At 37.8% G+C, this 23,667-nt stretch overlaps 1 protein-coding gene across 13 annotated transcripts in view; it reads left to right on the top strand.

Moving 5' to 3' along the window:
* Positions 1 to 23,667, top strand: part of LOC106877491 (cyclin-dependent kinase 2-associated protein 2) — a 38,668-nt gene that overhangs the window by 7,548 nt on the left and 7,453 nt on the right. For 8 of the 13 annotated variants that reach the window (XM_089357504.1, XM_014926407.3, XM_014926406.3 and 5 more), the window contains one exon: positions 2,134 to 2,176. Coding sequence is in view for 11 of the 13 variants with exons in the window: in XM_014926407.3 (XP_014781893.1) it covers positions 2,134 to 2,176 (43 nt within the window). In the remaining 2 variants the exon portion in view is untranslated. Of the gene's footprint in view, positions 1 to 2,133; positions 2,177 to 12,394; positions 12,455 to 23,667 lie in introns of all 13 variants that reach the window. The other 5 variants (XM_014926410.3, XM_089357501.1, XM_089357502.1 and 2 more) reach the window with 1 other exon arrangement.

Genomic DNA, 23,667 nt, shown 5'->3' with positions numbered 1-23,667 from the left:
ATGTGTATGAAATTGCTAAATTTAATTTATGATAAAAATTTAATTTCATTTAAATACTGACTCTCACTCACTACCTCTCCATTTGTTGTTTTACTCTTCTTTCTCTAGTGTCTTGGGACCAGGATCCTTTACGTGTTGTCCGCCTGCATTAGCATCTCACTCTGCCACACACTCCCACTTTGTTGTTTTACTATTTTTTCCCTATGGTGTGTAGCATGACTGACAGGGACACACTAAGCATTTTATTATATTAAAAGATTATTATTAAGGTAGGAGTGGCTGTGTGGTAAGTGGCTTACTTACGAACCACATGGTTCTGGGTTCAATCCCACTGCGTGGCACCTTGGGCAAGTGCCTTCTACTATAGCTTCGGGCTGACCAAAGCCTTGTGAGTGGATTTGGTAGACGGAAACTGAAAGAAGCCCGTCGTATATATGTATGTGTATATGTGTATGTGTGTGACCCCCCACCCCACCCAACATCGCTTGACAACCGATGCTGGTGTGTTTACGTCCCAGTAACTTAGCGGTTCGGCAAAAGAGACTGATAGAATAAGTACTAGGCTTTCAAAGAATAAGTCCTGGGGTCGATTTGCTTGACTAAAGGTGGTGCTCCAGCATGGCCACAGTCAAATGACTGAAACAAGTAAAAGAGTAAGGTGGCAAGCTGGCAGAATCATTAGCATGCTGAGCAAAATGCTTAGTGGCATTTCATCTGTCTCTATGGTCTGAGTTCAAGTTCCACCAAGGTCAACTTTGCCTTTCATCATTTCAATAAAATAAGTTACAGTTGAATGCTGGGGTCGATGTAATCAACTTATCCCCTCCCCCAAAATTTCAAACTTTGTGCCTTTATTAGAAAGCATTGTTTCCTTGGAGCTCCTGGAGTCTTGTATGTGTAGCGGTAACATGTTATTTGTTCTTTTAAACTTTGTAATACTTTCCTGATTATTCTGGCTGTGTCAAGGAGGCAAACCTTTTATATCAGTTTTACTGAGCACTCTGTTCCAATTTCTTTTATATTCCTCTTGATGCCTTCTGATTCTGTCCCCCAAAGACCCAATAATAATTGGCACTATCTTCACCTTCTTCATTTTCCATAGCTGGGCTATTTCATAGTTAAGAGGATTGTATATGTTTATCTCTTCGTCTTTATATTAGATAGATGAAGAGGACCTGTATCCATGAGGTTTTCAGAGTGCCTGATTGATGTGTTTGATGAACATCAAATAGAAGATAATACAGTTATAATTCCAGTGGGTTTCATAAGTGGAGAGTAAGGACTAGGAAGAATATTTAGTATGGGCTGTGAGGTGAGATGTAATTTAGATTGGAAATAAGCTTCTCCAATATTGTATATTTAAGAACCTGTAATGAAAAGGTTGTTGATGTTTGTATTATTATTATTAATGTGGCAAACTTGCAGAATTGTTAGCATGCTGGGCAAAATGCTTAGTGGTATTTCATCCGTCTTCATGTTCTGAGTTTAAATTCCACTGAAGTTGACATTGCCTTTCATCCTTTCACAGTTGATAAAATAAGTACCAGTTGAGCGCTGGGGTCAATGTAATTGACTTACCCCATTCTCAGAAATTGCTGTCCTTGTGCCAAAATTTGAAATCATTATTATTATTATTATTATTATTATTATTATTATTTACTTTTAATCTGCATGTTTGTTACAACCATTTGCCAAGACATGACTAGTGTCCTAGGGCAAGTGAAGGATAGGAGATGTTATAGTATGACTGAAAGCCTGGGGAGGGGAAGTTGTAGGGGCAATAACAAAATAACTTCATGTAATACAACACTGGCATTTAAATTGATAGGGTTTTTCTAAGGACGTGGGTAGTACTTTTGGATTTCTCTGATTATTATTATTATTATTAAGGTGGTGAACTGGTGGAAATGTTTGTATGCTGGGCAAAATGCTTAGCAGCGTTTCGTCTAACTTTATGTTCTGAGTTCAAATGTCATTTAAGTTGGCTTTGCCTTTCATCCTTTTGGTGTCAATAAAATAAGTACCAGTTGATCACTGGAATCAATGTAAGTGACTTATCCAACCCCCTTGAAACTGCTCACCTTATGCCAAAATTTGAAATCATTACTGTTATTTTTATCTTTTGTTTTTCAGGGATACTTACAAGCCTGGCTACTTTTTTGAGCGTGGTTTTCAGGTAAGTGCCAGTTTCAAAACATGCTTTTATAAGGGGGGAATATCTGTAGCGAAAATATTGAGAATTTTTTTTTTTTTTAATTGTTGTTGATTAGCTGATGTGATGTGGAATTATTTGTAACCACTTTCACAAAAGATCAATATGTGAAGATAGTGTGAATAAAGTTTAAATAAATATTTCTTGTTCGCTCATAAATTCTTCTCTCTCTCTCTTTCACCCCCACGCATTCACATGCAAACGCTTGTATGGTTTTGTGGGTAATAAATTTGCTTTGCAGTCAGGTGTTTCTAATTCAGCCATGCACATTACGTTAAGCAAGTGATTTCTATTATAGTTTTGAGCCAACCCATGCTTTGTGAGTAAATTTGGTTGATGGAGATTGTGCAAAGCCTGTTTGTGTGTGTATGTCTGTGTGTGTCATCATTATCATCCTCCTCACTTTACCACCCACTTTTCTATGCTTGCATGGGTCAGACAGAGTTCATCGAGACAGACTTTCTATGGCTGAATGCCCTACATGTTTCTAAGCAAGGTGATATATTTCATTGGCCAGATATATTCTCACAAAATATTGGAAATGAATGACAGTGTTATCACGCAATATCAAGACAAAGTGATATACACACACACATAGACACATCATCATCATTTAATGTCTGCTTTCCATCCTGGCATGGGTTAGACAGTTTGACTGGAACTGGTAAGCCAGAGAGCTGCACCAGGTTCCAGTCTGATTTAGTATGGTTTCTACAGCTGGATGGCCCTCCTAATGCCAACCACACCAAGAGTGTAATGGATGCTTTTACATGCCACTGGCACGGGTGTCATTTGCATGACATTGGTAATAGTCACAACTATGATTTCACTTGGCTTGACAAGTCTTTTCAGTCACAGCATATTGCCGTGGTCTCAGTCCTTGTCATCACGTCTATGAGGCCCAACATTCGAAGATCATGCTATACTGGCAAGGCTACCATTACAATTTCATGAGTGCCATTAAGTGACACCAGCAATGGCCATACATATATTGGATCCTTCTGATTTGGCGGGCGCCACTTGTTTTCTTAACGAAACACTTTCAAACTTGGGACACTGGTAGAATGTGTCGTATAAAACATCTTTTACTCTTAGTGTTATTGAGGGTTAGGGTTATGAGTATTTTTGCCAAACCCTAACCCTAAAAACCTAACCCTAAAACCCTAAGGCTAAAATCAGTACAAGTGCACAAATGTACAAATGCACAAATAACGGCCGATAGTTGTTATTGACAAACGGCACTAATTTTATTTAAGGGAAAAGATCCCATTACACCGCTAGAACGTCTTGTTTACATTCCACAGCAGTAATTGTTTTCACGTCAATAGATGTCAGTGATTGGTTGAAATTACTGAAATACGACAACTTTTAACATGAAATAAGTTCGAATATAAAATTTTTTCTCTGTTCTAGAAGACAAAATATACAAGTATACGAAGTTTTAAAGTGTTTCGGTAGAAAACAAACTAAATAAAACATAAATAAAAAGTGGCGCCCACCAAATCAGAAAGATCCCATATATTTACACACATAAACATTATCAAACACGCATAGTCAATGTATGTGCTTTTCTAGTTCACTGGTAGGCTGCGGTTTAGTGCAGTGTGGGCGGGGGTGACTCCCTCAGCCTACTGGTGAACTAGCAAAGCACACACATTGAGGATGTATAGTTGTTGCCAGTGCCCCTGGACTGGCTTGTGCGGGTGGCACATAAAAGACACCATTTCGAGCGTGGCCGTTTTCGTGCGGGTGACACGTAAAAGCACCCACTACACTCTCTGAGTGGTTGGCGTTAGGAAGGGCATCCAGCTGTAGAAACTCTGCCAAATCAGATTGGAGCCTGGTGTTGCCATCCGGTTTCACCAGTCCTCAGTCAAATCGTCCAACCCATGCTAGCATGGAAAGCGGACGTTAAACGATGATGATGATGATGATGATATATATATATATATATATATATATATATATATACATATATATATATACATATATATATATATGTGCCACGTAAAAAAGCATCCACTCCATACTGTAAAGTGGTTGTAAAGACCTTGCCAGCACTGACCTCCTCCATGCTTGTGCCATGTAAAAAGTACTCAGCCCTCTATGCTGGATGGTTGGTGTTAGGAAGGGCATCCAGCTGTAAAATCCCTTCCAAAGAAGTCTGGTGCAGGCTCCTGCCTGGCCAGCTCCTGTCAAACCATCCAACCCATACCATCATAGAAGGTCGACATTAAACAATGATGATGATGATATATATATCATCATCATCATCATCATCGTTTAACGTCCGCTTTCCATGCTAGCATGGGTTGGACGATTTGACTGAGGACTGGTGAAACCGGATGGCAACACCAGGCTCCAGTCTGATTTGGCAGAGTTTCTACAGCTGGATGCCCTTCCTAACGCCAACCACTCAGAGAGTGTAGTGGGTGCTTTTACGTGTCACCCGCACGAAAACGGCCACGCTCGAAATGGTGTCTTTTATGTGCCACCCGCACAAGAGCCAGTCCAGGGGCACTGGCAACGATCTCGCTCGAAAATCCTACAGGAGCCAGTCAGGCGGTACTGGCAACGGCCACGCTCAAAATGGTGCATCTCATGTGCCACCCGCACAAGAACCAGTCCAGGGGCACTGGCAACGATCTTACTTGGCTTATATATATATATATTATTTGGCATTAGGAAGGACATCCAGAAACCATGCCAAAACAGACTTGAAGCCTGGGCAGCTCTTCAGCTGGTAAGCCCCTGTAAAACTGTCCAAACCATGCGAGATTGGAAAACGAATGTTAAATGATGGTCATATATTATTGACCATATATATATGCGAGTAAAAATAAATACAAAAAAAGGTGGATTTTTTTGTATGATTGTGTATAGAGGAATATATTATTTTGCTTAAAAGAGTTCCAACACTGTCTGTTTTTTATGTTTTATTTATATTCCTGCAGAACTAATGTGGGGTATAGAATATGGAATATACAATATATAATATAATATACAATATATAATATAAAATAAAATAAAAATGGATGGCACCATGAAATAAAGTATTGAATGTAGATGAAATATTGAGTGTTCAATATAAAGGATCAAATATATAAATATATAAATATAAATATATATATATAAAATATATATATATATATATATATATACATATACATATACACTCTCTGAGTGGTTGGCGTTAGGAAGGGCATCCAGCCGTAGAAACTCTGCCAAATCAGATTGGAGCCTGGTGTAGCCATCTGGTTTCACCAGTCCTCAGTCAAATCGTCCAACCCATGCTAGCATGGAAAGTGGACGTTAAACGACGATGATGATGATATATACATACATATATAAAACAGGTTTTATTTCAGTTTCTATCTCCTGAAATCACTTACAAAGTTTTGGTTGTCTTGGGGCTTTAGTAGAAGACACTCACCCTAGGCACCAGCAGTGGGGCTGAACTTGAAACCATGCAGTTGAAAACAGACTTCTTAACCACACAGCTAGAGTTAATTAGGCTTCCTGGAATGTTTTTGATGTGTCAAAAAATATTCAGATTGGTTTTACTTAAATATTTATGGCCAGAGTGAATTTTTTGTTTTGATATATATATATATATATATATATATATATGTATATATATATATATTATTTGCCCTGTTTTTGTTTTGCTGACTTTTTATTTTCGTTGCCTGTCTTTTGGTTTGTAAGTCTGGCTTTGATTATATTTTGTTATTGTAGTTAAAATTTAGACCAAACTGTTGTATACCTCGCTACATTAATAGTAACTTTGCTCATCTCTATCTTTTTTTTTTTTCTACAAAATGACACATGACCACATCTCAAAATTGTAATAAAGTGATAACAATCAGCAAATAAGATTAAGAATGCTTTTCAGTTTATTTTCAATGAGTGTTTCCACTCATTATGCTAACCCATCGAAAATTGTGACCTAGTTCTGTGATACAAATTTTCTCTTGTAATCTGATCCAAATTAGAACTATTCATCAAAATTTCATATCAGTTTATGTTCCAGGTACCAGATTAATAATGACAAAGTTATTTTACTAAATTCATAATCATCATTTAACGTCCGTATTCCATAATAATAATAATAATCTTGTTTTTAACAGAAGTACAAAATCTGAAGTTCGAAGGAGGGAGTAGTCAATAGAATTGACCTCAGTTCTTAGCTGGTCCTTAATTTTATCAATCATAGAGGAAGGGTATTGCTACAATGATTGGGAAATGGGTTTTAGGAACATTCTATCAAAAGTTGAAAAACAAAAAAAAACTCAGTCAGCTGAATAATGTGACTGAATTGAACCAAGTTTTGGAAGAACTTTGTAGGGTCTTTGCAATAAAAGTTCTTTAAAACCATGACAGCTGCAAATAAAATTATTATAAATGTACTTAATGTTTTTAACTCATTGATTCTCATATAAGAGTAGTGGTGAATAATTGTACTGTCTTTTACATTGGAAATAAGTCCTAGAATCTGATTTTCTTTCTTTTATTACATTGTTGGATGTGGTCAGTCATTTTGGTTTTTCTTCATGACTCTAAAGTCATGAAGAAATGATGATTATATATATATATATATATATATATATATATATATATCAAGATGATTCAAATGTCAAAATCCAATGGACCAGTCACTGGATAAGTTTGGCACAGAAATGTTGACATAGAGTGGTGAATAAATCGATCTTGGATATATCGAGTTTGAAGTCTCTGTCTCTTTTGAATATGCAAATTTAAAAGTTAAAAACCTTGAAATATATATATATATATATATATATATATATATACATATATATATATCTCCAAACATTCATGTCATTTTTATTTATAATTGGCTGTTACAGTGTGACTCGAGCTGAGATCCATGCATTGGGATTTAACAAACTGGTTTTAAATCAAGTGTTCATAAATTTATATACCGATGATAATAGTATTTCTCTGGAGTTTTCAGGAACAAATTATAAAAATAATTACAGCGTCATGTGCGTAATGCATATTTTTCAAATGATTTGCCCATTATGCTGTTCATTGAATATGTAAATATATAAACAAGGAATATTTAAAGATGTGTATGCGGATGAAGTACTGAAGACTGACCTCAGGAAGCTGAACCTTTCAGGCAGGGTGACAAAGGACCAAGATATCTGGCTCCTGGCCATACTCAAGAAGATTTGTACTCCTTAGCAGAAGTGTTAAGACTGATCATTCTGGTGTTATAAAGCACCCGTGGCAGTTCCACATAAAAGCGCCCATGTGGTACCATGTAAAAGCATCCGTGCAGTGCCACGTAAGAAGCGCCCATGCAGTGCCACTTAAACGCACCCAGCACACTCTGTAAAGTGGTTGGTGTTAGGAAGGGCATCTCGCTGTAGAAACCATGTCAAAACAGACTAGAATCTGGTGCATCTCCCCAGCTTGCCACCTCTGGTTACACTGTCCAACCCATGTCAGCATGGATAACAGACATTAAATGATGATGATGATCATGATTGCATATATACATACAGATAAATGAATGCTGGTGAATATGTAGGTACTGCAGGTACTTGAATATGCATATGTGCACATGTGTGTACTCATATTCCTGCATGCATGTTCATGCACTCACACATACTGGCATTCTCATTAATGCATGCGTATATTTGTATACATATCTTAAAATTTTCCCTATTTGCTTATTTAATTATGGAAAGGCTTAATGAGCAAGCCATTTGAAAAATATACATTATCCATTGTGACATTGTAATTGATTTTATAATTTGTTCTAGAACAATCCAAGGAAAAAACCATTATCACCAATATAAAAATGCAAACACCTTTGATTTGAAACCCATTTGATAAGTGCCAAGCACAAATCTCTCAGCCCTTGAGTCACTCTGTTACTTCTGCCGATAATAAATATATATATATATATATATACTCATGTTTTAGAGTTCTATTTTCCTATTTGCATCACTAAATATATACTCTTTTTTATTCTTTTACCTGTTTCAGTCATTTGACTGTGGCCATGCTGGAGCACCGCCTTTAGTCGTGCAAATCGACCCCATAACTTATTCTTTGTAAGCCTAGTACTTATTCTATCGATCTCTTTTGCGAACCGCTAAGTTACGGGGACGTAAACACACCAGCATCGGTTGTCAAGCGATGTTGGAGGGACAAACACAGACACACAAACATATACACACATACATATATATATATAAATATACATATATACGACGGGCTTCTTTCAGTTTCCGTCTACCAAATCCACTCACAAGGCTTTGGTCGGCCCGAGGCTATAGTAGTAGACACTTGCCCAAGGTGCCACGCAGTGGAACTGAACCCGGAACCATGTGGTTCGTTAGCAAGCTACTTACCACACAGCCACTCCTACACCTATATATATATATAGGTAAAAAGAAAATAGAAAGCATCTGACAAACAGAAAGTTTTATAAAAGCTTTATATTTCAGGCACAAAGCCCATCTTCAGAAGAAAAACAGCCTGCGAACTGTCTAGTTATGCAGATTCCAATTTGAACAGGTTAACGGAACCTGCATAACAGGACATTTTGTAGACTGTTTTTCTTCTGAACATAGGCCTTTGTGCCTAAAATATTAAGGTTTTATAAAACTTTCCACATTAGTACAAGCTTTCTATTTTCTCTTTTTACTTTCTATGATATTACAATGCTTCAAGCGAACTACAACGCTTATATATATATATATATATATATATATATATATATATATATATATATATATGTGTGTGTGTATTTGAAATGCAATTTGAGCTAGTGAGTTTAGTCTGAGATCTTGTGTTGGGACTGTGTTCATTGTATTGTGGTAGAATCATTGTGGCAATTAGAAACATATGTACTGTTACTCTCACCTTTATTTCATTATGTCATAATAATGATTATTAAAATGATTTCTAATTTAGGCACAAGGCCCAGCAATTTTGATGGGGGAGGAGGTTAAGCAGTTACACCTGCCCCAATACTTGTTAGTTACTATTGTCTATTGAGCATGGCAGAACAAACGGCAAGGGTGATCTTGGAGTACTTTAACTGCAATTGTAGAGAGTCAGAACAAATACTGCAAGGAACTATATCTGATGCTGTAATGACTGCAAATTTAATGCATAATAATAATAATAATTATTATTATTATAATTGGTATGAGAAAACCCCAGAAGGAGTCACTGAGAATGAAGATTACAAAGTCCTATTGGATGCAATGATTCTGTACGATCACCTGACCAGACATTGGAAACCGGACATTGTTGTGGTGAATAAAAAAGAAAAAAAAACTTGCATGATAATTGACATAGCATGTCCCGGTGACAACAGGATCAAAGAGAAAGAAAAATGGAGCAACTACGACGCTTTGAAGTGGGAAATACAAAGGTTGTGGTCAATGAGGAAAGTAGATGTGGTGCCAATAGTGATTGGCGCACTTGGAAGTATCAGCACTCAACTACCAACATGGCTCAAAAAGACTAGTATAAATGTAAAGATAGAACACCTACAAAAATCATCATTGCTTGGAACTACAAGAATTTTTCACAGGGTTCTTGAAGCATGACCAGTAAACAAATGTCACCTTAGTCTGCTGGCTGTGGACAATTGACACTTTCTCTCATACCCAGCAAAATAAGTTGAGAGTTTTCATCTAATAATTATAATGATGATAATTAAAATAATAATAATGGTTTCAGATTTTGGCACGAGTCCTGAAGTTTCAGTGGAGGGGTTAAGTTGATACCATCAACTCCAGTCCTCAGCTGGTACTTATTTTATCGACCCTGAAAGGTGAAGTCAGCTTCAGCGTAGTTTGAACTCTGAATGTAATAGCAGATGAAATGCCACTAAGTATTTTGCCCAGCATGATAATGATTCTGTCAGCTCGTTGCCTTAAAAATATTGGTTTCAGATTTTGGCACAAGGCCAATAATTTGGGGTAAGAGGGTAAGTCAATGACATTGACTCAGTGCTCAACTGGTACTTATTTTATTGACCCCAAAAGGATGAAAGACAAAGTCGACCTTGGCAGAACTCAAAACAAAGATGAACAAAATGCCGCTAAGCATTTTCCCTGGCACACTAATGGTTCTGCCAATTTAATGTCTTAATAATAAGAATCCTTTCTACTAAAGGTACAAGGCTTGAAATTTTGGAGTAAGAGGCAAGTTGGTTACATCAACCCCAGTATTTCACTGGTACTTAATTTATTGACCCCAAAAGGATGAAAAGCAAAGTTGACTGTGGCAGAATTTGAACTCAGAACATAGACATAGATGATATGCCACTAAGCATTTTGCTCAGTGTGCTAATGATTCTGCCAGCTCACCATCTCAATATTAATAATAATAATAATAATGTAAATATAAGTGTATGTGTTCCTTTTTATGGCAACAATGATACTTCCATGATGTAATTTTTTCATATATATAGATGTGTGTGTGGGTATGTATATAAATGTAGTTTTGTTTTAACCCCTGTAGAGCATATTGTTTTGTGTATCCTTGCTTTTTCCTTCATCAATGTGTCACAATGAACTAAAGACTAAATACAGAGTAATTACTGAATTGCCCTTATCTTATTCATTAACTGGAAATTAGTTAATGTATAGCTCTGATAGGAATGTCTTGGCTGTGTCTTCTACTTTAGAGAAATATTTTGCAACAAAAAAAAAGACGTATTTATTTCAGTTTCAGCACAATATGCAGCTGAGGGGCGCATATTTTGCAAGCCTTTGTGATGTACCTTTCTAGAAATCAGCATTATCATTATTATTATTATCAGCACCACCAGCCACTGTTTTAAAAAAAATTTTTAGTTCTGGAGCTGTTTCCAATGTTGGCATGACCTGAATTTGTGCTGGTGCCATTTAAAAAGCACCCAGTACTCTCTGTGAAGTGGTTGATGTTTTTTGGAAGGGCATCCAGCCGTAGAAACCAAGTCAAAATAGACTATGGAACCTGATGTGGTCCCTGGCCTTGCCGGCTCTTGTCAAACTATCCACATCATGCCAGCATGGAGAACAGATATCAACCCTTTAGCATTCAGATTTCTCTGTCAAGTGTAATGCTTATTTATTCAAATTGATGTGAATTAGTCATGCATTATCTTGTGGCTTTGAGATTTCAATGGCATGATTGTTTATTTTTAAAATAATTTTGTAGGGTAAGTGTGAGAGTCTAGATTTGACTAGTTTGAAGATAAAACAGATTATTTTGGTTGGATATGGCTGGTTTAAATGCTAAAGGGTTAAGTGATGATGATGATGATAACTAAGATGGGTTACTTTTGTGGGAGTGTGTACTATAAACCCCTCTCTGGGTTGGTTTATAGCAGTGTCTTGTATCAGTACAGACTGGGAAGGTTCAAGTAGTTAACTACTCTAGTAGTAATGCCAGAGTAACTACACCTGATTCACAAATGCATGTAATTTGTAATGAAAGCAAAACATTTGACAAACACTTTAGAACATTTTATTAAAAATTTGTTAGTGAGGGGAGAAGGATGCTGTGCCTGTAACCTTTGCTGACTATTCTGTTACAAGCATTTGTGCTGGACTTCCCAGTACCCCTTTCCACCTGCATATATTTCCTTCAGATACCTAAGATAGTCTTTGGCAGCATCAGTCACTTCTTTCAAGAAGGCATAAACCTACTGACGTTAAGGTGAACATGGCCATATCACTTTCTCCATTCTAGAAGACATTGACTGGCAGAATTTGGAATATAAGGAGCTGGAACAAGTACTGTCAAGCATTTTGTCTGATGCCTTAATCATTTTGCCAATCTACTGATAATGAAAATAACGATTTCTATTATTGGCTGCAAGGGCCCAAGACATTGTGATAACTATTGAAATTGTACATGGAATAGACATTGTGATAACATTGCATTTAGTCTTTAGTATAATGGCACAAGAGATTAAAAGCAATGGAAATATACTCCACAGAATCAATATCAGAAAACCAGAATTCCTGCTTTAATAACCTCTTTACATCTTTTAGTTCTCAAGAACTTCACTCCACAAGGTTCTCTTCTTAAAACTTCTTTCTTTGTTCATTATTCGTGAAGTATATTTTTTGTTTTTGTTTTTTGTTTTTTGTTTTTCTTTCTTTTTTTTTCATTTTTTTTTCTCCACTGTATCCCAAACAGTAAACTCCGAATATGAATAACAATAAGAAAATTGAGGACCCATCCAACAAGCGACCCATGGTAAGATGCAAAACCCACAGCCTAGCGACTAAGCTGCTCAAAAAGTTACTTTTTCCTTCTAAGCACAGAACTAACCTCTCAGTTGACACCCTGAACTATTAACAAACTAAGCCCCATCTTCACAGTATCAATAATCAACCACACTAAAAGTACACAATAGATAACCCCATTTGCCCTAACTTTATTTCTTCCATCCCACTGCCTTACACACACACACAAACACAAAAGGTGGTGCTCCAGCATGGCCACAGTCTAATGACTGAAACAGGTAACAGATATATGTGTGTGTGTGTGTGTGTATTTGTATGTATATTTACATTCCAATTTACAAATGATAAAAAAAGTACTCAATACACGGAGTAAAGGAGATTTGATTTTTTTAAAAATTTACTTTCTTTTCATGTTTCTTAGTTTCATACAAATCACCTATCAGGCAACTTGTGTATACAAAATCTCTAAGTAACCATGAAAAGAAACTCAACTTCAGTGTGTGTATGTGTATATATATATATATATATATATATATATATATATATTCATCCAAAATGGAGACGAACACCATTCCTCCATGTGATCAGCTTGAAAAATCATTAAGATATAATGGTAACCTTAGTACACAAATAAAGGAATTCTATCCACCAATGTGGTGTTGAGCACTCATTTTTGCCTTTCAGTATATATATATATATATATATATATATAAACAAACACACATATTATATATACATATATATATATATTTATACACACACACACACACACACACACACACACACACATATATATATACGTACATACACACATATATACATATACACACACACACAAAATGAAGGATGAGGGTGCTAGCATCGGATTTATTCTTTGGTTACAGCTGTTTCAACAACATTTGGCATTTTCGGGAAAATATGAATATGAGCAACGATTATGTGATATTGATTGTATACAGAAAACCTATTTCATTATGACTTTCATGAACAAACACAAGAGTAATTTTGGTGAATTCACCTGTATGTAGATACAGATGATTTGGTGGGAAGTGTTTGTGCTTTTACAGGAAGGAAGGGTTTTCCATCAGAAGTGCAAATAAAAAGAAATGGTAAAGATGACAGTTTGAGTGTATCACATGACAAGATCTACTCAAAAATTGGATTCATTAATTAGTCTGTATATGCAGATAGTTGTCTGGTCAAGAAGATAAAACATTATTAAAACTGTATCATAGTGGGAAGGTGCATGGCTCAGTGGTTAAAGCATTGGGCTCACAATCACAAGGTAGTGAGTTCAATTCCCAGATCAGGCTGTGTGTTGTGTTCTTGATCAAGACACTTTATTTCATGTTGCATCAGTTCACTCTGTTGTAGAAATGAGTTGCAACATCACTGATGCCAAGCTGTGTCGGCCGTTGCCTTTCCCTTGGATAACATCAGTGGCATGGAGCAGGGTGGCTGGTATGCATGGGCGACTGTTGGTCTTCCATAAAACAACCTTGCCTGGAGTTGTGCCTTCGTGGGGAACTTTCTAGGTGCAATCCCATGGTCATTCGTGACCGAAGGGGTACCTTTGATAGTACAGAATTGTTAGAAATCAGCTGAGATATTCATGTCTGCATTAGCTTCAAAGAAAATCTTAGTGATCAGAGGGAGAACAGAGAAGTGTGTAAGGAAAAGAAGAAAAATGGATAGAAATAAGAGAGTGAGAGATGAATAAATTGAAAGGGTAAATACAGTATACAGCCATAAGACAGTAGAAGACATCTGTAAGAACTTGAGACCACTTGGTTATGAACCGCACTCTGTATCTACACAGCCATGTTTTCACTTGTGCGAGTGTAAACTTGTGAGGACACATGGCCTAGTGGTTAATGTGTTGCACTCACAATCATGAGATTGTAGTTTCAGTTCCAAGGCCAGGGGGTGCATTGTGTGCTTGAGCAAAATACTTCATCTTACATTGCTTGCTCTGCAATCAGTTTGACACTTGACGTGTGGTACATTGTGCACCTGTTCAAACATTGTCAATTTGATGGAGGGATGAGCTAATGTACGGCACATATATTTGATCCCCATAAACAGATCATTTGTGCAGGGTGTTTGGCAAAAGTTAAACACTCATGCCCACTTCGACGGGAGAGTCTGTCATTGCAAAAGTGACGAACAGCTTTAATCGATTTTTGAATATTTTTGGGTTCTCATCAGAAGTATATGTTATTTGATCAATCCCAGAGAAATATGCAGCCAATCCGTTTATATGTTCAACAGATCCAGTAGCTACTGAGAACTGGAATGACTAATTTGCATACCATAAGTGTTTAATACTATTTAATTACTGTATAATGCCAACAACCTGTTATTAGGGATGTATCTATACAAAATGAAGGTTTTTAACTTGCCTCACCCTCTCTTCCCCTTATCCATTAATATCTTTTCATATTTGCTCAACACTTTAATGTTCTAGATAGTTCCATTCCCATCTCACAGCAGTTTATTACATGTTCTGGATATATCTAACATACAAATTCATTCCACAATCTTATAATATATTGCCCTTATCTGACTAAAGGTCTCCAACTTCCCCCATCCCCTATCATTTCTAGCAGCCCTATTACTCTTCCTATCTCCTATTACTCCTTTCAGATTCTTTGTCTCATTTTTTATTTAAGAAATTAATTGTGTTCATATCTAACCAACTGTTGCTGACTTCTTGTCTGCTTTTGATGTGTCATCTTGTTGTCGTTTGTTATGTTTGCGTGTAGTTTCACTATTTCAATAACACATAACCCCCATAGTTTTTGTGATGTATTACATCTCTTTTTTTGTTTTGTTTTACTTATCAAAAGGTTATATAATTGCTTTTACATCTAAGAAGACAGACAGTTTGTTTGTGTAGCAATCTATTGTTTGATGGGGTAATAAGTTCACAGCTAGCCACCTCTATTAATTTGGTCTGCAGCAAATACTGTTGACTTTGAATGACTCAACCCAGTCCACTTAGTTGCAAATAGATAGCATGTTGGAGTAGAATTCACTGCTGAATACGTGTACATGAAAGCAAGAGAAATGTTTCATTAGTTTAGCCTGTAGTGTTGATTCATCCTCTGGAAGTCCTCCCTGCTCATATCTTTACCACAGATGTTGACTTAGAGATGTTCAAGAGGAACATTAATGGTATAAACCTCACTGGTTTAGGAGGACTTGTGAAGGTCATGGGCATTGTTTTTACTTGCTAGGCTTCACCAGTGCTGGCTGCATGTAAAAAGCATCTAGTACATGCTGTAACATTGTTGGTGTTAGGAAAGGCATTCAGTCATAGAAACCATGCTAAAGCTGACAGGGGAGCTTGATGCAGACCTGCAGCTTGTCAGATACTGGTATGGGTTGGAACCCATGCCAGTATCGAAAATGGATGTTAAATGATGGTGAGGAGGATGATGATGAGTCTTGAGAACCAGTAAAATACTAAAAAAAAAAAACCCCCAAAAGCATGAAGGTACAATTATTGATGTTATTGTCATCATCATCATCATTTAGCACCCGCTTTCCATGCTGGCATGGGTTAGACCGCTTGTGAGGAACTGGCAAGGCCAGGGGTTGCACCAGGTTCCATAGTCTGTTTTGGCTTGGTTTCTATAGTTGGATGCCCTTCCTAATGCCAACCATTCCTCAGAGTCTACTGGGTGCTTTTCACATGGCACCCGTATCCACCCCAATGCCCACCAATGCTTTTTACATGGTACCTTGGCTTTAGAATCTCAATTCTGTTGGGGTGGGTTTTCTCAAGTACAGCATTGCACCACATATCTCGATCCACTGTCATCTCCTTCATAAGGTTCAGTGTTTTGAGATTGGCCTTCAATACTTTATCCCATGTCTTTGTGATGTGATTATATACAAATGGAGTCAGGGTTACAAGACATTTCTCTTCAGAAATATAACTGGTAAAATATCTTAACCAGTTAAACAACCAAACTTAAAATTCCAGTGGTGAAATTAATGAAAATATGCTCTGCTGTCCCTGGTGTTTAGAACAGGATTACACAATCAGAATGGGTGGGAGGGGAAAACAAGAGTGTGTCACTAACAAGTGGCCCCAGTGGGGAGGGGAGTGTAGAAGGGGTAAAAGTTAGAGTGTATGGGGTTTGTGGAGATCTAATGTGACCCTTTATATAGATGCCTTGTGAGCAAGAGAGCTAAGGTGATTAGGATGAGAATGGAAGTGGTTGTATGTTGGAGGGACAAGAAGGTCTGTGGCATTCCCTATTTACATTGGAAACATGGTACAGTGAAGAGGAGGGATCCACTGCCATCCTCAGTTATTTTAGCAGCATGGTATACTGAGTGAAGGCGTGTGACTTAGTGGTTAGAGTATTTGGCTCATGATTGTTAGGTTGTGAGTTCAATTCCTGGTAATGCATTGTTTCCTTGAGCAATACACTTTATTTCACGTTGCTCCAGTCCACTCAGCTGGTAAAAATGAGTAGTATTTCAAAGGTTCCAGCCTTGTCACACTGTGTCACACTGAATCTCCTTGAGAACTACGTTAAAGGTATGCGTAGCTGTGAAGCACTCAACCACTTGCATGTTAATTTCACAAGCAGGCTGTTCCATTGATTGGATCAACTGGAACCCTAGTCATCGTAACTGAATGGAGTGCCAGTAGTATAAACACTGAGTGAGAAAAGAGAATGGCAGTGGGCACAGTTGATAGAGACATAAGACACATGAATGATACAAACGTGAATGTTAGAGAAAGTGATAAGATGGTGGGTGACGGAGGGTTGACTGGTAGAAACATTAGAAAAATGAAAGGGGTTTGAAAAAAGGCACATGTATGCATATATAGGTATATGATGGCTGCATGGTTAAGAAGTTCACTTCACAACCACAAAATCTCGAATTCTGTCCTTTTGCTTGGCATCTTGAGGAAAATGTCATATGCTATAACCTTAAATCTGTAATTCACACACTGTGGCCATGCTGATTCTGTCTGAAATCTACTTTAAGGTTTTTGTGTGGAATATTCAGCCCCTTACTTGTTATTTTTGGGGAACAGGTAATACAATTAATTGAAGAACTGAATAATTACCAGCAGCATTTAATGTTCAATTTTCCAAGCTTGCTTAGGTCAGGCAGAATTTGTTGAGGCAGATTTTCTACAGCTGGATGCCCCTACTGCTTCCATGCAAGGAATATTTTCCCATGACCAAACATGTTTCTCATAGAAGACACAAATCAAACAACATGGATTGTATGGTGGACACTGATGCTTGCTTACAAACATTATTTGATCTCATGACGGGTGCACACACACACACACACACACACACACACACACACACACACATCTACAAGACAGGGTTCTTTCAGTTTCTTATTTCTTTATTGCCCACAAGGGGCTAAACGTAAAGGGGACAAACAAGGACAGACAAAGGGTTTAAGTCGGTTACATCGACCCAGTGCGTAACTGGTACTTAATTTATTGACCCCGAAAGGATGAAAGACAAAGTCGACCTCGGTGGAATTTGAACTCAGAACGTAACGGCAGACGAAATACCGCAAAGTATTTCGCCCGGCGTGCTAACGTTTCTGCCAGCTCGCCGCCTTCTAAGGCTTCTTTCAGTTTCTGTCTACCAGATCTACTCATGAGGCTTTGGTCAGCCTGAGGCTACAGAAGACATTTGCCCAAGGTGCTGTGCTGTGGTATTGAACCCATGACCACATGATTGGAAAGCAAGCTTCCTTCACCACTGCCATGCTGATATTTACTGTTGGCCACACCTCAACTTTATTCACTACAATGACCTCTACATTCATCTCCCACCATCTATCATTCTCTTCTCAAACTCTATAATGAACTTATTCACTCACCCTTCCTGATTCTTTATGTGTATTCTTTCTTGTATTGCACTCTGACAGCTTGTTATTCCCATCATTGTTTACTTTGCAGTTATTCCTACTAACCCTTCCATAATGTGGTGTAACCATGTATCTCATCTGTAGCAAGATACCTGTGTCTGTCCTTCTCATGCTTTAGATCCTTCAACACCTGGCATAAATACCACCTCAAACTCTACTGCAATCCCATTTAGTGGAGGCTCTTTTCTTCATTTTGCAAGTTACTTGGTAACCCCACTTGCACTGGAATCATAGAAAAAAAGCTCCCAGTGCATTCTGTAACGTGATTGGCATTAGGAAGAGCATTCAACCATAGAAACCTTGACAAAATAGATGTTGGAGCTCAATGCAGCTCGCTAGTTCATTTGATCTTGTTAAACCATCCAACCCATGCTAGCATGGGAGAATGACATTATGTCTCCCATCCTCCTGCACTGCTAATTTTAACATCCATTTCGCCATGCCTGCATGGGTAGGCAGATCTTCTCACATTGCATATCGCCAATCCTTTGTTCCTTTGTTGTTTCCTCCATGAGATGCTGTAATTATAGATCAGTTTTCATCCAATACTTCATCAGTCTCTGTCTTCCACAAGTTCCAGGCATTTTAAGCATGCAGCACTTTATATAGCTGTTTTCGTCCCTATGCATCACATGCCAGTACTAACAGTTTTCCTCCCTTATACACATCTAACTTCTCTTATGTTCAGCTTTTCTCTCAGCTCATTTATGGTCTCTTTGTTTATGTTCACTAACGTTACACATCTACTAGAGCGCATTTCACAACTGAACAGAAGAGGAATCCAATGTAATGTGCGAGAGAGAAAAACTATGTTAGTATTAGCATTTGATGCATTTGGAGGAGGACAGCTCTATAAAAAAAAGGTTGCATGTTCGAAGCAAATGAAACCTGGGGAAGATTTGAGAATGCACAAATGCAGTGCACAAAAACATCAGCTTGATACACAGCTACACCAGCTTACTGCATAAATATATTGCCTTGGTGCACCAGTACACCCTCTTTGAGGCACAAATGCTCCAGATTGGTGCACAAATATTATCACTCTGATGTAGAAATACATCACCTTGCTGCATGGATACATGAATTTGGTGCAGTAATACATCACCTTGGTGTATTAATACATCAGTTTGGTGCAGAAATACACCACCTTGGTGCACTTGTATACCCATCTCGATGCTCAAATATAATCACTTTGATGCAGAAATACATATAATACATCAGCTTCCTATACAAATAGATTGCCCTTGATCCACAAACATCACATTGGTGCACATTTGCACCAGCTTGATGCACAAATACATATGAAAGGAAAATAGTGAATCTCATTAATGTAATTATGAGGTTTGCAGAAGTTAGGGTAGAGTTAGTGGACACTGTCTACCTCAGCCCATGTAGGGTGGAACTTTTATTGTAGCAAATAACAGTGCACGATGTATGATGATGTGGTGGACTGATTCACTGGACCAAGGTTTGTTGTTTGATGCTGTTTAATATTACTGGTTTGCTGGTGCCAAGTAAAAAACACCCAGTTAAATGGTGGACATTAGGAAGGGTATCCAGCTATAGAAACCGTGCCAAAACAGACAAATGGTACTCGGTACAGCTGGCCAGCTACTGTCAAACTGTCCAATCCATTCCAGCATGGAAAATGGATGTTAAATGATGACGATGTCAGGTTATTAGCTGTCAGAATTGCTACTGCACCAGAAAAACGCTTAGCGGCATTTCTTCTGACTTTACGTTCTGAATTCAAATGCCTCTTGGGTTGACTTTGACTTTTAGTGGTCAATGTAATTGACTTATTCCTTCCCCAAAATTGCTGGCCTCGTGCCAAAATTTGAAACCAATATTACCTAATTGTTAGATGAGATAACAGATATGGTCCATGTTGTTGTTGTCATTGTTTTAGCTGTACTAACTGTTTTGTTATATGTTGTTACAGTATCTACTAACTGGTCTTGTTTGTTGTTGTTACTGTTGTTACATCAGTATATACTTACTGATCTGTTATATATATTGTGTTGTTATTATCAACACCCACTGTATATACTAACTGTTGTTTTTGCCATTGTACGCTAACTGATCTGTTAGACATATTGTCATTACTGTTGTTGTACCTGTAACGACTTGTTTGTTGTAAATATTATTGTTGTTGTTCCTACAGTGTTTAACTTATATTGATTTATCAGTACAAAACTGCACTGTTATGTTGTTCATACATAACATAAAGAGAATATGATTGTTATGGTGTTTGTACTGCATTGCCTTGTTATGTTGCTAACTGTATTGTTTGACTTGTCTCGTTAACCACTCATTATTGTTACTAAAGTGGTGGAATGCCAGAATTGGTAGAGTAACAAATACTATTTAATCACACCTCTTTATATCCTCATTTCAAATCCTGCCAAGGTGAACTTCTCCTGTCATTTCTTCTGAGTCTGTGACATAAATAGCATTGGAATGTTGGAGTTGATGTAGTTAACAACATTTATCCTTTAAAAATTATAACCAAGTATTTGTTACTGTTTAATTTGTCCCTACAAAGACTATAGAGGGACTCAAGTAGTTGTCCTTCCATTTTATGAGTTCAGATCCTGCCATGGTTCCCATCATCTTTAATCCTTTGGCATATTTCTTGTCAAATGTAATGCTTATTTTTTCACATTGTTTTGAACTAATCCTGCACTATCTCGCAGCTTTGAAATTTTGATGACATGATTGTTTATTTTAGAAGGACATTGTCTGGTAAGTGTTAGAAGCTGTGTCTGGCCAGATTGAACATAAAACAGGTGGAATATTTGGGCCAAATATGGCCACAAATGTTTACCATCCTTAAAATTTTTTTTTCTTACTCTACAAGATCAACACACTGAATATCATTATCCACTTTTGTAACTCTGTTCAGTTTTACAGGCAGCACAGACAGTCTTTGGGAAAAAGCATAAATGCCTGAATGTACAACATCCTGTGTAATCTTGGAGGGTGAATAGGTGAGGGTACAGGAGAGATTGAGAGTTTGGGTCCTGTTACTAGTCCTGTGTTGTTTAGTTAACAACTGTTACTGGTGCTTTGATGTTGTCTATGATATAGTTGACAGGTGTTACTTTGATATATCAAATATATCATAAGGCGGTCATCTGGCAGAATTGCTAGTGTCAGAAAAGTGACTTGTGGTATTTCTTCTGACTCTTTACCTTCTGAGCTCAAATCCCACTGAGGTCAACTTTGCCTTTCATCCCTCTGGGGTCTATAAACTAACATACCAGAAGAGTACAGGGATCAGTGTAACTAACTAACCCCTTCTCCAAATTGATGACCCTATGTTAAAATTTGAAACAATTATTATCATCATGATGAAGTGACGAGCAAGGTGGCCAATCTCACCCAGAAATAGGCCGAGAGAAAGCGATCCCTGAAAGATCGAGCAGAAGTAGCAAATGCTTACATCACCTCTGTCATATATTATTGCCCTTATTCACATTTGACCAAATTGGATGTGTGCTCTTCTGCTTTCTGTGGAAGGGACATGTTCCATTTGCCAAATGCTGCATTTATTATTATTATCATGAGCTGGCAGAATCTTTATAGTACCAGGCAAAATGCTTTAGAGCATTTCGTCTCTCTTTACATTCTGAGTTCGAATTCTGCTGAGGTCAACTTTGCCTTTCACCCCTTTTGGGGGTTGATAAAATAAGTACCAGCTGAACACTGGGGTTGATGTAATCAACTTAACCCCTCCCCCCAAATTGCTGGCTTTGTGCCAAGTTTTTATTATTATTATGTTTGGATTTTGTTTTGTGTTTGTATGAGCTGAGTCCAACTCACATCCAGAGACCTCAAGAGGCAACAAGTTATATATTCAAGTGGGCATTATAACTAGGATGGGTGATAAGTGCCATGTTTTGGTGAGAGGGATTTGTGTTTCATAATTGTGTGCCTTGGATTCGTAAGAAGTATTGTTTCAGAAAATGCGTTTTTGATAATAGGTGGCAAAAGATTGCTTTGGAGTTATATAGAGAGTTTTCAGGCTAAATTTGATAATTTTTTATGTCTCCTTTTTTCAGGAACAGCTTGATGTATCAGTGAACACACAACAGCATTGGAGAGCATAAAGACTAAAGTTGTAGTTGAGAAAAACTTAGCTGACATGGAGGACTGGAAACCACCTGAATATTGGAAAAGAGTTACCTGTATCATGATGATTCATGCTGGGTATCAAAATGCCGACATCATGACTGCTACTCAGTGCTCTGTGAACACTATAAAGGCTGTAAGACATGACATGGACAGCTGCAACGGAGACTATGAAGCTGTGGCCAGCAGTAAGGTGATGGTCTTTGGGTGTGTCTCCAGTGAGGGTGATGTCATGCTGCCCACCTTAGACTCAATTCAGACAGCTATGTGAGGCTTCTGGAGACTGTGGTCAAACCCTGGCTGGAGAAGGTTGCTGCTGGAAGGGCATTGTGTGGCAGCAGGATTCGGCTCCTTGCCATACCTCTGGAAAGTTGTTGGAGGATTTCTACGACTTCATCAGCCCCAATGTTTGGCTTTCTATTTCCCACAATTGTAATCCTATGGATTACTATGTGTGGGACGTGGATGAGAAAAGCACCAACTACCTTCCCTGCAGCACCAAAGCCAAGCTGGTGGCCAAGATGAAGGCAGTGTTCAAAGATCTTCCCAGGGACAAGTGAGGAACGCATGTGCCAGGTTCCATCTTGAGGCCATGGTGTAAGCTGAGGGCGGCTACTTTGAATAAACTGTTATCTCCCAGCTATACTCTACTTGATATGTTTTGATGTTTTTAAAGTGCTTTTATTTTTGGAAGGAATATTGTTTTTTCTTTTCCTTTTATGCAAACTGTCAAATTTAGCCTGAACACCCTGTAGACAGTAGTTTTTGTAGGATATAAGGTGTCCCCATAAACACTGTTTTCAGAATTTCTTCTGTTTTTGGATTCCCTGAGATATTAAGAGAGCAGTGCATGCTATCAAAGTGACACTGGGGTAGAATATACGAAGCACAGTATACTCATCGTGACTACCCGTCTGATAAGGGTACACCAGGCACATGCATCACAACCATGTGTGCATGTCATGATGCTCTCATATCAAGATTAACAGCGCATGATCTTGCAAGTGGGACCCAGTTAGAACTTTCTTCAGGTCAAGTAGCCCATCCTGCTCAAAAGGTCCTTGAATAAGGTTTGTTTAAGGATGATGAACAAAACACCCACGTTTCCAAAAGTGAATTATCCAAACCCCAAAGAATTCCTCTCAACACATGGCTATGATGCTC

This window comes from Octopus bimaculoides, chromosome 9, assembly GCF_046866305.1.
Source record: "Octopus bimaculoides isolate indiv1 chromosome 9, ASM4686630v1, whole genome shotgun sequence".
Taxonomy (NCBI): domain Eukaryota; kingdom Metazoa; phylum Mollusca; class Cephalopoda; order Octopoda; family Octopodidae; genus Octopus; species Octopus bimaculoides.
This window is presented reverse-complemented; position numbering and strand designations above follow the sequence as displayed.